Source organism: Neophocaena asiaeorientalis, unplaced genomic scaffold (genome assembly GCF_003031525.2).
Source record: "Neophocaena asiaeorientalis asiaeorientalis breed wild unplaced genomic scaffold, Neophocaena_asiaeorientalis_V1.1 scaffold597, whole genome shotgun sequence".
NCBI lineage: Eukaryota > Metazoa > Chordata > Mammalia > Artiodactyla > Phocoenidae > Neophocaena > Neophocaena asiaeorientalis.
Window position 1 is genome coordinate 2,662,227 of NW_020172664.1, and position 15,671 is coordinate 2,677,897.

Genomic DNA, 15,671 nt, shown 5'->3' on the forward strand with positions numbered 1-15,671 from the left:
TGAGTAATCTCTCCTAGATCTCCTCTTCAACCACCCTGAGAGGGAACACTGTCTGAGGATCTCAGAGCTCTGAGAGGGGCAGGGAACTTGCCTCAGCCTGTAAGTGATCCATGTTCTGTTTTAGATTAGGTTCTTTATATTCCTCCGATTAGACTCTTAGTCTCCATAACTATTTTAATAGCATTAGATTGTGAGCTCTTTGAGTCTGAATCTTATTCATATTTGCAATCTTAAGAGCTAAGGCACAGAACTGGCACACAGCAGCCACTCAAATGTTTTATGAGTAAATCAATGAATTAACATATTTTTAAACCAGTGAGTAGATTCATTTCTAAATCTACCATCTTTTAACAGTTAACCATTCATATTAAAAAATCATTCCCAAATCTTGATTTTTCAATATTATCCTGAACCCTTATTAAGCATAAACATTTGAACTGTAATGGAATTATGAAACATAACACACTTTAAAATTATGCATACATGAATTCAACATCGTGTGCTTCTTCAAAACAGAAAAAAAAAGATTAAAAATATGGGGCTTCCCTGGTGGCGCAGTGATTGAGAGTCCGCCTGCCGATGCAGGGGACACGGGTTCGTACCCTGGTCTGGGAAGATCCCACATGCCGCGGAGCGGCTGGGCCCGTGAGCCATGGCCGCTGAGCCTGCACGTCCGGAGCCTGTGCTCCGCAGCGGGAGAGGCCACAGCAGTGAGAGGCCCGCATACCACACAAAAAAAAAAAAAAAAATGTGAGATACAAATTAACCAGGATAAATCTAACATCCCAGAGCAGGTTTTTAAAATATACTTTGGAAGAATATTTAAATAAGCAATTATTAAAAAAAGTATACTGGTAGTTTTTAAAATAAAATTTTAGATATTTTCCATTTCCTGAAAGACTTTAGCAATTTTTTTCCCTAGAAGTTAGTCTTTGAATTTCTGTACTGGGGTCATCAACATGCTGTAAGACACACCCAGCACTGCTATCGTTGACAACCTTCCCCCTTCTCTCCGAAGACTCCCCACACTGCGGCCTACAAGACTTTGCCTAACTATGCAAGTCCCAAATAGCATTTAACAAGTAAAGAGGGTAGAAAGAGGCAAATTTCACTGTTTTGTTTTTGTTTTGCTTCCTATTAATCTCTTTGGTATCAGTCAAGGTAGATGTTTGCTTTTCCTAAAATTGCTTGGTAATGCAAAGAAAGCAAAGCAAGGCAAACGTGGTGCAGTAACTTTAGGTAGGGACTGGCAATATTATCTGGGAAAAGGGGGAATCCTGAGAGTAGGTACTCAACCTACCCAAGGAAAGGTAAGCAGGAAGAACATGAGTTCATGGTGAAAGCTGAGGCTGAAGAGACAGAGATATTAACAGTTAGCTTGCAGACATGAGACTAAGTGTAGGAGGAGAGAATTATAATAATAATGAAAGCAAACATACATAAGCTATTAATAAAATAACATTTATTATGTCCGGCACTCTGCTAAGTACTTTATTGTATTTCATTAATTCTTACTAAAATTTTTCAAGATAGGTATTATTACCCCAATTTTAAGGACCAAAAAACGGAGGCAAAACTATGCAGCGTGATACAACAGGGAGGAAATAGCTGCAAAATACATAATAAAAGATGAATATCCAGAATACATAAAGAGCTCCTAGGAGTCAGTAGGAAAAAGATAAAGTTCACAATGGAAAAAGGGGCAATGGATATGGAAAGAAACTTCACACAAGAAATACAAAACTGAAAATATGAAGTGTTGGTGAGGGTATCAGAAAATAGGCACTCATACATTATTGGTATGACTATAAACTGCTAAAAACTTTTTAGAGGACAATTTATCAGTACCTATCAAAATTTAAAACATGCATACTCTGCTGTAAATCCACATCTGGAATTTAGCCAATAAATATGCTTCCACATGTGCAAAAAGATATATACACTGGAATACAGCACTGTTTGTCATGTCAAGATATTTGAAAAAAGTCTAAACGAGTCAAATCAAACGAGTATATTAATCAAATTATGCTACAGCCACACAAGTGGAATACTATAAATTTGTTACAAATAATTATTTTAAAATTTACTGATTCTCCACAAGACATATTAACAAATGAGAAAAAGAAGCTGCAAAACAGTACATATGATCCCATTTATGTTTCAAAAAATGTGATGAACACTGCATGGATATTATAAACAGAATCCATGTAATTAGATTGGCAATTAAGTCCCTTCCAAACTGAGGTCTAATTCTTCAATTCTACACCTCAATTCATGGATGTGGAAACTACAGGGTAGGTCAGTGGTCATGGATCATGTCCCCTAAAATCATCTTACTCAAAGGGTGGCCCCAAATATCAGGTGCACATACAACGCCTGGGAGCTTGTCAGAAATGCAGAATTTCTGTCCTCGCCCCAGAACTACTGAATCAGAATCTGTATTTTACCAAGATTCCCCAGGTGTTTTGTGATTTGCATTAAAGTTTGCGAAGCAATGGTTTAAAAAAAAGGTACATTTTCTCCCACTAATAAGCAAAAGATGAACACCAATCTTGAGGTGCAAATACTGTTATGAACTGAAAAATTTCTGGGACTTAGCTAAGTTTGTCTGGATATTTGATTCCTAAAGATAAAAGTCTTTCAAAAATGCATCACAATGCGCTTCCCTGGTGGCGCAGTGGCTGAGAGTCCGCCTGCCGATGCAAGGGACACAGGTTTGTGCCCCGGTCTGGGGAGATCCCACATGCCGCGGAGCGGCTGGGCCCGTGAGCCATGGCCGCTGAGCCTGCGCTCTGCAACGGGAGGGGCCACAGCAGTGAGAGGCCCGCGTACTGCAAAAAACCGTCCCAGGATAAAGGGGAGGAGTGGCCCAGATGCTGTGTGGCACAGGCAGAAATGTCCTGTTTCTGAGGAGTGGAGGCAAAACTGACTCCCCGAGGTTCCCCCCAGGAGTCTAGCAAGAGGACAAGGCCAAGAGGTGATCTGAATACGGGGGATCCTGCCTGAGGCAAAAGACCCAGAAAGGCAGAGGTGGCATCCAACATGAAGAGGGAAGAAAACCACAGACTCTACTCAGAGGCACAGAGAAGAGTCCAGAACTTCAGAGGGCACCCCACAGCACCAAAGAGAATAAAGGACTCCAAATGCCAGCCAAGTCAATCAAGAAATTTAATACGATGCCAATCACAATCCCATTCTCAAGCCCACCTAAACAATAAAGGGGGAAAACTAGCCAACACAATTAAAAAAAAAAATAAGGAGCTTTTTCCTAACAGATGCTGATAGACATCATAAAGTAACCTAGAAGGCCCAACTATTTTCCTTTTAAGTTAGTTTGGACTTTATTTAAATATATCCCAAAGAAAATAGACAATTGAGGAGTTTTAGATAGGGCTGTTATGTGATCAGATTTTTATAAAAGCTATAATGTGAAATGCTGGTATAGGATTAAGCCCTACTCAGAAGAACAAAACAATGTCCAGGAACATAGATATACACATCTGCATGTGTACACATATGTCTAGATACATATGCACAGATAACGGTGACATCTCAAAACAATGAGGCAAAGTATGACTTATTCAATAAACTATTTCTGGCAAAAAATTCTTAGAATAAGTTTTAGAGTCTTAGCCTTGTTGTAGGTGTGTGTGTGTAAATGAACAAATCCCAGGTAGATTAAAATGTTTAATATAAAAAAGTACCAGAAGTAAGTGAAAGAACCATAAGGCGGTCATTAGTTTAGGAAATATGCCGACCCCAGGCCAAGACAGAGCCAGTTAGCAATGCCAGTAGAGACAGTAACGAGAGCTTTTCAGACAATCTGGCATCTTGCTGGCAATGAAGGGTACAGATGGGAAAGGACGTGACTGCAATAAATATGCTGGAAGGGGCTTAATCAAGAAAGAATTGTTTTATTGTTAGTTTGTCCATTCACTCCAACTGTCAGAATTCATCAATTATAATAACTCATAATTAACTGGAACATGAGCAAAAATTTAAAATTTGTTTAACAGAAAACAAATGGGAAACAGACTGAAATAAACAAAATGACCTTTAAGCTATATTTTGCCTAACTACTACCTTATAAAAGACAAAACTTTCATTCAATTTACTCTTCAAACAAATACTTACTGAGTATCTGTACTAGGCACTGCTCTAGGTGCTGGAGACTGAGCAGTGAACAAATAATCATCCCTGCCCTCAGGCTACATTTTAGTTGGGGACAAACAATAAACATACAGAAGAGGTATAGTGACGGTATGAAATACTGTGGAGAATGGCAAGGCATGACAAGGGGTTAAGAGTGCCAGATCAGGAGAGGGGTTGGACTATTAACGGAAGTCAGAGGCCTCACTGAGGAGGGGATGTAGAAGCAAAATTCTCTGGGTGAAGGGGGTAAAGGGAACAAGTTAGGTGGATATTTGGGGAGGCAAGGGCAAGCCTGGCATGTTAGAGGAAACAAACACAGAGGCCAGTGAAGCGAGAGGGAGGGAGCAAAGGGTAAGAGCAAAGATGTCTTTGGGGAAAACTGTGTGGGGTCCACCATCTATAGGTCCCTGGAAGGACTTTGGCTTTTATCTAAATGCCATTAGATGGTACGGGATAACTTAGAGCACAGAAGCGACATGTTCTAACTTGTGTTAAGAGGGTCACTCTGGCTGCTGTGCTGGGTGAAGATGGGAGGGGGCACAGGTGGTGGCAAGAGCAGAAGCATGGGATAGGGAGGGTGGGAGGGAGACGCAAGAGGGAGGGGATATGGGGATATATGTATAGGTATAACTGATTCACTTTGTTATACAGCAGAAACTAACACCACTATAAAGCAATTATACTCCAATAAAGATGTAAAAAAAAAACTAAAACACACAGCTGTGAGAAATTCAAGACGTTAAAAAAAAAAAAAAGAGTAGAAGCATGGAGCCCAGTTAAGAGACTTCTATAGAAATTCTGGAGAAGAGTGACAGTGGCTTGGACCAGAGTGACAGAAGAGGAGGTGATAAGATGTAACTGGATTCTCATTACTGTATTTTGACGGTAGAGGTCAAAGAATTTGCTAAGGATGGATGAAACTAATCAGGACTGACTTTAGGGATTTGGGTCTGAGAAACTGGAAAAATGGAACTATTAATCTTGGAACTAATGAGAATGTGAAGGCTGAGGGAGAAACAGGTTTAGAGGAGGAGAACACACAAAAAACAGGGTTGTCATGCCAAAAAAACGAAATGGGCTATTTCTTTACTGTTGTACTAAGTATAAAATGTGGCATCTTTTTCCTATTTATTGGTTGTTTTTACCTGAATAAAAATAAGGTACTAAACCATTTTTCTGAACCAATTTTTATTAAAATATGCCTTAACCAGGGAATTTAAACTATTCGGAAATGTGTAATCAGAAGCGTAACTGTAGTGAAGACTGGTTTCTCTTTATTAATAACAATTTCTATGAATTAGCTCTTCCATGCTTTGACATTAAAATAACTGGCAGTGTGGGAGACCTTTGGGAAGGGATCTGGTGAAGGGACAAGTGAGTATCAGTAGATGTCTTGCAGTGGATGATGAGTTACAGCTCTTCAACCTTAAGGCAAACCTATTCATAATGATGATATCAAGCACTAACACATACTGAAGTGTCCAGTGAACTATCAAAGAAAGCTAAAATTATACCAATATTGTGGTATTACTATTATGTGTAATATCGCAATATTTAGGCCCCAGCAGGGCCAGGCAAGAGAACTGACTACCTCTGTAATCTGCACTTGGTACCCAAAACATTCTGGTTAGATGGATTAAATGAGAGTGATGTATGTAGAACCATTAAAAAATATATAAAATGTCATAGGCAAGTAGTAATTTACCAAATACAAAGACAATTAGAATTTTAAAAAAAGGAGCCCTAGAGAGGTTTCATGAGTTCCTCAAGGCACACAACCAGTTGGTGGCTGGGACTAGAACATAACTTATTCCTCCTGGTCACGAGAACTCAGCCTCACAAGGAAGGCGTCATCCAAGTGGGATGTGAATGGAAAAAAATTCTGAATTAAGAAGTTATGTGCTTCATTTATTATTGTATCATACCAAGACAGTTCTTCTGAAAAAAAAAAAGTTCCATAGATGTTTACATTCAACATAAGTATGTTTTTGAGCCACTGTAATTGTGTGAGGCTGCATTTCTTAATTTTGTGTTTTTTTATAATTACTACTGTATTCCTTACTGCTACATATCAGCCTTACAATCCCTAGCCCCTCAAATTTCCCTAATATCAATGTTACATATAACTCATAAAATACACTTGAACCTTCTAATTAACCCTAATCAAAGATATAGTTCAAAATACAAACTCCTTTGGGGTTTAAAAAAAAATTTCTTAGTTTCCTCCTTTTAATCATCTCTCCCATATTGCCTGGGGCCTAAGGCACGGCAATCTAATTCTGGCATCAGAAACCACTGCAAACTCACTTACCCTTCGGTCCGATTTTATACTTTCAATGTAAAGTCGGTACCTGAAAAAAAGATTATCTAGATTCTACCCTATCTGTTTCCTCTACCACAAACAAAAAATATCTTAACCATTAAACATACTAGCCAGGGCAGAACTTAAAAGTTCCCATAATTTACTGGAGTTTAAAAAAATGTAAGTGCTATCTCCTCCATCTCTAGGTTAGCTGAGTTCTGAACATATTCAAACTGATGTTTTAAACTTACCTTAAATATAACAAAACCACATCTAACACAGATCTCGGCCTTGTACTTGGGACCAACTATCATGGAGTAGCTGAGAAACAATAAGAGGAACCAGTTTCTTCTTTCCCAAGCTAGTTTTTTTTTTTTTTTTTAAGTGTCTAAGTAACTGTTAAATTTGAATAACATAATGGTAAAGAACTAAATATACACATAGGTATATAAAAGCAATTTACGTTTTCGCCTCTTAGTCGCCATCGTGTCATGTAGATGAACTCCATAGTATGATCCTTCCCCATAATTTCACCATTGCACAGCACATCCAACTTTAAAAAGAATAGTTACAGATCCATTAACATAAATAATTCACAATTCGTAAGTGTTTTACATTCTTTTCCCCAAATTTCAAAAAAGATTCAAATACTTATATCAAAATAGAAGTAGTGTCCATTATTTGAGAAGAACACTGGATCTTTCTATTAAAAGCACAGGCTCCTCTCACTGGTATTAACAATTCAGATATAATTAACATGAATCACTGTCTGTCTTGTCCCACATACCTCTATCTCAAGTTCATCACCTAATTCTGAAACGCAATGTGAACCTTCTTAGTCTATGTCTCTGTGCAGCCTTTGAGATTTAGACATATTTCTGTGATTTCTTACTGAATGAGAAGAAATTGTGGAAACCTTATAATTCCTCATGGCACATTTGGCTTATGAATTCATCTCTCATTTGAAGGAGCTGCTTTCCTCCTCTGCATTAGTTTATATTTGCAGCGGGTAAAGGAATGGATATGGATACATGATTTTTGGGTGCTTCAAGGCATTCAAGCTGACAGAACAATTAGGACCAGGCCACAGGCCTGCATCTCCCAGGGCTCTCCCACCTCTCTGCTATGCTTAGCTGGTAACCTGCATAATATTTACCAGGCCATCTTCCCACCTTGTATGGAACTTCAAAAAAGGGTCATACTTATCAGTGCTCACTTTTGCTCTAGAGCTGCAGCCACCAAACCACCCCTGCTGCCCCCAGTCCTTAGCAAGGCCACAGGAGCTGTGGCTATGATTTACAAATTCAACAAAGCATCACTAAACAAGCATTTATTATAGATCCCTATAAATAAAACATTTCGGTTTTCTAGAGATTAAAAGCAAACTGATAGGATTTAAAGTATGGAAAGGAGGAAGAATGGCTTTTAAATAATTCCTGTCTGGCTAGACAGAGACTGGAGTTTTGAACTTTAGGTCTAAAATGAGTATAGCTCCAATTGTACTAGATAAATTATTAGCTAAATTATATTGATTTCTGGATGATTTATGGTGACTTAAATGGACCGCAGAATGTTTTTCAGACACCATTTTGTTTTTAAAAGAACAAAGTAGATAGTTTCATTTTCTTTATCTTGCCTGTAAAATAAATTCATAAGCAAAGAGGTAAAGAGACTTACTTAGGATGCAATTCCCAACTAGGTACGCAGCTTCCATTATTGTCATTTGAAAACCAAACCATCCTGCCCCAGTTACCAGTGCTGTTACAGACACTTCAGCTGTTAGGAATGTCATTAAATCATCCCCTTACATGTGGGGCAGCAAAATAAGGGGGGGAACAGTAAATATTACTAAAAATCATAGGGAAAGGTCTTTGCATTGGGATAGATAAGGAGATGTCAGTGAATTCAGTTTCTCCCCCTTCCATCCTTTCTATAGAAAAGTCTACGGAGAAATGTATGTAGTAAGCGCCAGTGGTAAGACTGTATGAGAGTAACAGTCCTCTCAGCTCTAACAACTTCCTGAAAACTAGAAAATAACTCAGTGAGTCACACTTGAAAGTAAGGAAATAAAACTGCAAGTGGTATTTTGCAAGAAGAGAATAAAGAGCAAAACCAAATTATAAAAACAATTTCATTTTCTATTTCACTGTGTTTATATCTCTACATCTTTTTCTTTCTTTTACTTCTATCAAGTACATATGGCTTTAACATTCACAATTTTTTTCCTAATGTAAAAGTTACTATCTCTGGAAATTTTTTTATAGGACCAAACACGTAAGAATTAATTCTTAATCCATAGATTAATTAGTAATCTGCAAGACATTTTAAAAGGTCAGGTTCAGAGGTTTCCTCAAAATACAGACTTAATACTTGTCAATACCTATGTTCAAATCCTGTTTAATTTCTACTATAACTGTTCATATGAATACTATTGTACATAAGCCTGAAAAACTATTTTTCCTTTGATGTCTCTGTTTATACTGGAAGCTAGCCTCCATCTTTAGTTGTTTTAGATGAGACTAGAGGAACTCAAAGGGGAGGAAGAGGAAATTCACACAAGTTGCAAGACTGCCGTTTGGGCAGGTGAGAAATGGTGGCCACATCTCCTTGTAAGGGATAGCCAGAGCTATAGGGTCATAAACATTCTCTAACACTGCACACTTTACAAGCTGTACTGTGATCAACATCAGGGCAACTGACTTCTGTAAGAAACTAGTAGACTACATGTATGCAGATGCAGTATGTTGGTTTTACTTAGGTCTAAGCAAATATCATTTTTGCATGTTACAGAACTAAATAAACATTACAAAATCCCTTTGATAAAAAGACAATGTTTTACATTCTGAAAAAGAAGTCTACAAAGAATTCATTAAAATGGATTGAAAGGTCTCAGATTGAAAGAAAAAGACATACCATAAAGCATGCTGGCGTTAAAAAAAAAAGTATCCATTTAGCTGGGATATTTATTTCAAGAATACTTAATGTTATTTAAATATCTCCTCTAATTATAAAACGTTAGGTTTATTAGTATCATGTTTTAGTCAGGACGTTAAATTCTAAAACACAGATTACACAAATAGAATATTACATTCCAAAAGTTTTTAACATGAAACCAAAGTTTCCACAAAATTAATTTATTAGAATTTTACTTCAGATTAGAATTATCAAAATGATCAAGATTAGATTATTAACTTACCTCATAAGAACTTGGAAGTTTTAGTTTTAAACTTAGAAATTTTTTAATCGTTCCCACAGTTACACGTGTAGAACACCGAATGAATTTCTTCATTAAACCCTAAAGGAAATAAAGATTACTAATGAAAATATTTTACCTCGCTTTTAATAACACTACAGGTGTCATTTCCACTATCATTTTGAGTATTTTCAAGATGTATTCTGAAAATGTTTCAATTTAGAGCTCTTTAGTACTTGTGAGTAAAAATGTTCCTAATTCTTGGGTACTTAGATGATACTCTTCAAGAATATCGTGTACCATCACGTGTACTAGGAAAACCCTTGCAAACACGCAATCTGCATTCCTCTAAACCTTTTGGTAAAGAATACATCATGAGTTTAATTGAAAATAAAGTCACAAAAAGCATATAAAATATTTTGTCACTTCTGAAAGAATTAGGCACATTAAAAAAACCGTCAAACATAAAATTTTTTTTTTTTTTTTTTAAAGCAGTGATTTCAAATGGGGCTCTGAGGAGACTTCGGGTTCAACAGACAGAAGCCAGTTAGGCCACAAGATCCCCACCAACTAGAAGTCGTGTAGTATGAACTCTTGGTTGGGGAGAAATATGCCCAGTCAGTGTCTGATGGGCTGTGGCAGTACTTTACTGGAAAAACAATGTTGTACATGCCTTGATTTTTCGCATTTCGTTAGCAGTACTAATTCATTCATTAAGGCTGAACATCACTAAAATATAAGAACCAATCTAGAATGGACACCGAAAATGAGTCAAAATGAGGTTGCAGACATGATAAACATGAACCAATTTGTGAAACAAAACTATATTCCCAAACCTTAAAAATGATCAACACTAAACCAAAAACAAAACCCAGCAATTGAATTTTTTTTTTTTTTTTTTTTTTTTTTTTTAATGTTGGATCTTCCCGGACCGGGGCACAAACCCATGTCCCCTGCGTCGGCCGGTGGACTCCCAACCACTGTGCCACCAGGGAAGCCCCCAATTGAATTTTTTAAAGGTATAAAGTGTTACTTCTACTTATGTTTAGGAAATTAGGTCAACAATTTGGAGATGTTCTTTAATTCACTAAGTCAAAAAGTAGAACTATCCAGTCAAAATATATTCCTAGCAAAATATATTTCCCAGCCGAGACCAACAGAAACTAACCTACAAATGACACCTGATCACAATTCAGATGGTAAAGTATCCATTAAAAGAAAACAAGTTAAAAGTCACATCTAAAGCAAGACGTATTCTACCCATTTCAAATGGGAAGACTGACATTCTAGCCAGCATGAAAACAAAGTGATAGATACACACATAGACATTCTCTGTTATCTGCTCACATCATCTCAACCTCATCAAGGTTTCCTATCTGTTTTCTTGCTCTAAACAGCTTATAAATAATTGTTAGCATGTTTCATAGGTCCCAGTTAAGTCAGAGAATAATGTGAGGGTACTGGAAGACCCTTTAAGTGTATCTTATCTGCGAGGAAGTCTAACGTTGAAAGAACCTGCAGAAATGACCTGTCGTCATTAGTTATAACCTTCTCAAAATTATTAGTAAGTATAGAGATGTCAGAAAAGCAAAGATTTTAAAAAGTAGGCAAAAGCTTATTTCTGGAATTTATAATCCAATAAGGTTTGACATCGATCGCTAACAAAATTCCATCTTGGATTATTTAATATTTGATTTGTAAGTGCGTTGGAAATAAAAATATAACAATTATGCATTCTCTCTCTATAAAAATATAACTACACCAAATTAACCCTGTTGTTTCCTAGCTAGGTGCACTTGGGAACTGCTGTATAGCTCTCTGAAAAGTAGCTGACATATTTTAAGAGGGGCAATGACAATTAAGGGCGATCAGTACATGATGATAAGGCAGGTGGGGAGAACCTTAAAGAGATGACCCTAAGAGCAGTGCTTCTTCCCTAACCATTTCGTTTCATGACACACATAGGAAATGGAAACATTCGTACTACACACAGCGGGGTTAAAAGGGAGACCCCTGGGGCAGTGGATGTGGAGCCCAGACCCTGCTCTGCTGCCCTGAGGGGATCAACATTCCAGCACACCTGTATATTTGAAGAAGTAATATATGGAAAAGATTTGGGTTGTGTTTCAAGAATGTTAACTTCCCCTTTCATGGAACAATCCCCTTGCCTTTTAACCAGTCCCTTCTGACTCAGGCCAGAAGAGGACCAGTTCCAAAAAGGCTCCTTTCTGCTTCTAAGGTGGTTACCCTAGAGGCTTTTTTTACTCTTTATCCCTTTGTTTTTAGAGAGTTATAAAGACTAGATCTGAAGTCAGATAGTGGTCCATGTCACAAGTTAGATGGGCTTCCAGTTCTAGGACACACTTCAACAAATTCTAGTTCTTGTGATAATGATAATTGGATTTTTTGTTTGTTTTTAAGCCCAAACACCTTACAATGTTTCTTCTCTTGTCTTCAGAATGATATGGTTAGTATCTCCACCAGCTAACGCAATTGTCGAGCTTGACTTTTTTTGACTTCTAAAAAAATTGAAATATAATTCAAACACTACAGAAGTCACCATTTAAAGCTACAATTCAGTAGTTTTTAGTATAGTCGTGAGGCTGTGCAACCACTACCACTATTTGGTTCTGGGACACTTTCATCACCCCCAAAGAAACTCCACACCCACTAGCAGTCACTACTCATTCTTCCCTGTCCCCAGACCCTGACAACTGCTAATCTAACCTTCTGTGTGTATGGAACTGCCTATTCTGGACATCTCATATAAATGGAATCATACAATATGTGTTTGGCTTCTTTCACTTAGCATAATGTTTTCAAGGTTCATTCATGTTGTACAGGTTGTAGCATGTATCAGTATTTAATTCCAGTTTATAGCTGACTACTATTCCAATGGGTAGATTTACCACATTTTATCCATTCATAAGTTGATGGACATCTGGGCTGTTTTCACTGTCTGGCTATTACAAATAAGGTTCTTATGCACATTCATGTACAAGATTTTGTGTGAACATATGTTTTCAATTCTCTTGAGCATGTATTCAGGAGTGGAAATGTTGGGTCATATGGTAACTCTGTTCAACTTTTTGAGGAACTGCCAAACTGTTTTTCACAGCAGCTGCAGCACTTCACCTTCCCATCAGTAATGTACAAGGGTTCCAATTACTCCACATTCTACCCATTCCTTTTTTAAAAATTATAGCCATCCTAGTGGATGTGAAGTGGTACCTCATGGTGATTTTTAGTTACATAGCCCTAATGACTAACGATGTGTAGGATCTTTTAATGTGCTTGTTGGCTATCAGACATTTCTCCAGGGAAAATATACAATTCAAATCCCTTGCCCACTTAAAAAAAAAAAAAAGATTAGCTTTTTGTTGTTGACTTGTAAAAGCAGTTTATACATTCTGGATACAAAGGCTTATCATACATGTGATTTGCAAATACTTTCTCCCATTCTTGCAGGTTGTCTTTTCACTTTCTTGATAGTGTTCTTTGATGTACAAAAGTTTTTAATTTTGATAGTCTAATTTATCTTTCTTTTGATGCTTGTCCTAAGAATCCACTGCAACATCCAAGGTCATGAAAACTTATCCCTATGTTTTCTTCTAAGAGTTTTATAGTTTCAGCTGTTACATTTAGGTATTTGATCCGTTGTGAATTAATTTTTGTACATAGCATGAGGTAGGGATCCGAGTTCATTTTTTACATGTGGATATTCAGTTCTTTTAGCATCACTGGTTGAAAGATTATTCTTTCTCCTTGAATTAACTTTGCCCCGTGTCGAAAATAAACTCATCATAGATATATGGATTTCTGAATCTCAATTCTGTTTCACTCATTTATGTCTACGCTTATGCCAGTTATCACACTGTCTTGATTACTAGAGTTTTGAAGCAGGTTTTGAAATTGTCCTTCCATGTTTTTGTTCTTTAGAGTGTTTTTGACTATTCCAGGTCCCATAAAAGGCAGTTAGAATTTTGGTTAGAATTTTCATTGAATATGAAGAGCAATTTGGGTAGGACTGCCATCTTAGCAATATTAAGTCAGTCTTCTAATTCAGAAACATGGGATGCCCTCCCATCTATTGAGGCCTTCTTAAATTCTTTTGCTGTATTGTAGTTTTCAGTACACAAATCTTACACCTTTTTTGGGTAAACATATTCCTCCTATTTTATTCTTTCTGATGCTACTGTAAAATGAAATCACTTTTTAAACTTTCATTTTTGGATTGTACATTCCCCATTTATTCCTAGTTCTTGTATCCTGTAACCTTGCTGAGCTTGTTTTCTAGCTAACATCCTTTTTCTGTGGACTCCTAAGGATTTTCAATATACAAGACCATACCATGTGCAAACAGAAATAGTTTTACTTCTTTTCTAGTCTGGATGATTTTAGTTTTGTTTTCTTGTCTAATTACTCTAGCTAGAAACTCTAGCACAATATTGAATAGAAGTGGTGAAAGCAGACATCCTTGTCTTATTCCTGATCGAAGGGGAAAAGCTTTCAACATTAACTATGATGATAGCTGTGGGTTTTTTGTAGATACCTTTTTCAGGTTGAGGCAGTTCCCTTCTAGTCATAATCTGTTGAGTGTTTTTACCAAGAAAGAGTACTGATTTTGTCAAATGCTTTCTCTTCATCTACTGAGATGATTATGTAGTTTTCACACCTTTATTCTAGTAATATGGTATATCACCATTGAACCAACCTTGGTCATGATGTACAATCCTTTTTCACGTTGCTGGATTCAGTTGGCTAGTATTTTGTTGATTTTTGCATCTGTATTCATGAAGAAAACTGGTCATAATTTTCCGTTCTTCTAAAGTTTTTTTTGCAATTTTAATTGTGGTAAAAAACACAGAACACAAAACTTACCGTCTTAACTGTTTTTAAGTGGATACTTGAGCAGTGTTGTGTATATTGACACTGTTGTGAAACAGATTTTCAGAATTTTTTCACTGGGACAAACTGAAAACCTTACACTGACAACTCCTTTTCCCCCCCTCCTCCCAGCCCCGGTAACCACCATAATACTGTCTGTTTTTATGTATTTGAATAGATACCTCAAGTGGAATCACATAGTATCTGTCTTTTTGTGATTGGCTTATTTCACTTAGCATAATGTCCTCAAGTTCATCCATGTTGTAGGACATGACAGGATTTCCTTCCTTTTAAAGGCTGAATGATTAAAGGCTGTACCCACTGTATACACCACATTTTGTTATCTGTTGATGGATATGTGGAATGCTTCCACCTCCTTGGCTATTGTGAATAGTGCATCTATGAACATGGGTGTCTAGACTCTGCTTTCAATTTTTTGCATATATACCCAGAAATGAGATTGCTGGATCATAAGGTAATTCTGTTTAGGTTCTGAAGGAATCGCCACATTGTTTTCCATAGGGGTTGCACAATTTACAATTTCACCAGTAGTGCACAAAGGTTCCCAGGTCTCTATGTCCTTACTGACCCTTGCTATTTTCTGTTTTGCTTTTGATAGTAGCCATCCTAAAGGGTGATATATTATTGTGGTTTTGGTTTTCATTTCTCTGATAATCAGTGATGTTGATTGAGCATCTTTTCATATGCCTGTTGGCCATCTGTATATCACCTTTAGAGAAATGTCTATTTAACCCCTTTGCCCAATTCTTAATTGGATTATTTATTTTTGTTGTTGAGTTTCAGAGTTCTTTACATATTCTGCATATTAACACCTAAAGTTATGCAAATGCTGGAGAGGGTGTGGAAAAAGGGAACCCTCTTGCACTGTTGGGGGGAATGTAAATTGATACAGCCACTATGGAGAACATTATGGAGGTTCCTTAAAAAACTAAAAATAGAAGTACCATATGACCCAGCAATCCCACTACTGGGCATACACCCAGAGAAAACCATGATTCAAAAAGACACATGCACCCCAATGTTCATTGCAGCACTATTTACAATAGCCAGGTCATGGAAGCAACCTAAATGCCCATCGACAGACGAACAGATAAAGAAGATGTGGTACATACACAT

At 37.1% G+C, this 15,671-nt stretch overlaps 1 protein-coding gene across 4 annotated transcripts in view; it reads right to left on the minus strand.

Moving 5' to 3' along the window:
* PCGF5 (polycomb group ring finger 5) overlaps positions 1-15,671 on the minus strand; it is a 61,524-nt gene that overhangs the window by 12,600 nt on the left and 33,253 nt on the right. For all 4 annotated transcript variants that reach the window (XR_003002488.1, XM_024739523.1, XM_024739524.1 and 1 more), the window contains exons 6-7: positions 9,651-9,749; positions 6,918-7,007 (exon numbers count right to left, since the gene is read on the minus strand). Coding sequence is in view for 3 of the 4 variants with exons in the window: in XM_024739523.1 (XP_024595291.1) it covers positions 6,918-7,007; positions 9,651-9,749 (189 nt within the window). In the remaining variant the exon portion in view is untranslated. The remainder of the gene's footprint in view (positions 1-6,917; positions 7,008-9,650; positions 9,750-15,671) is intronic.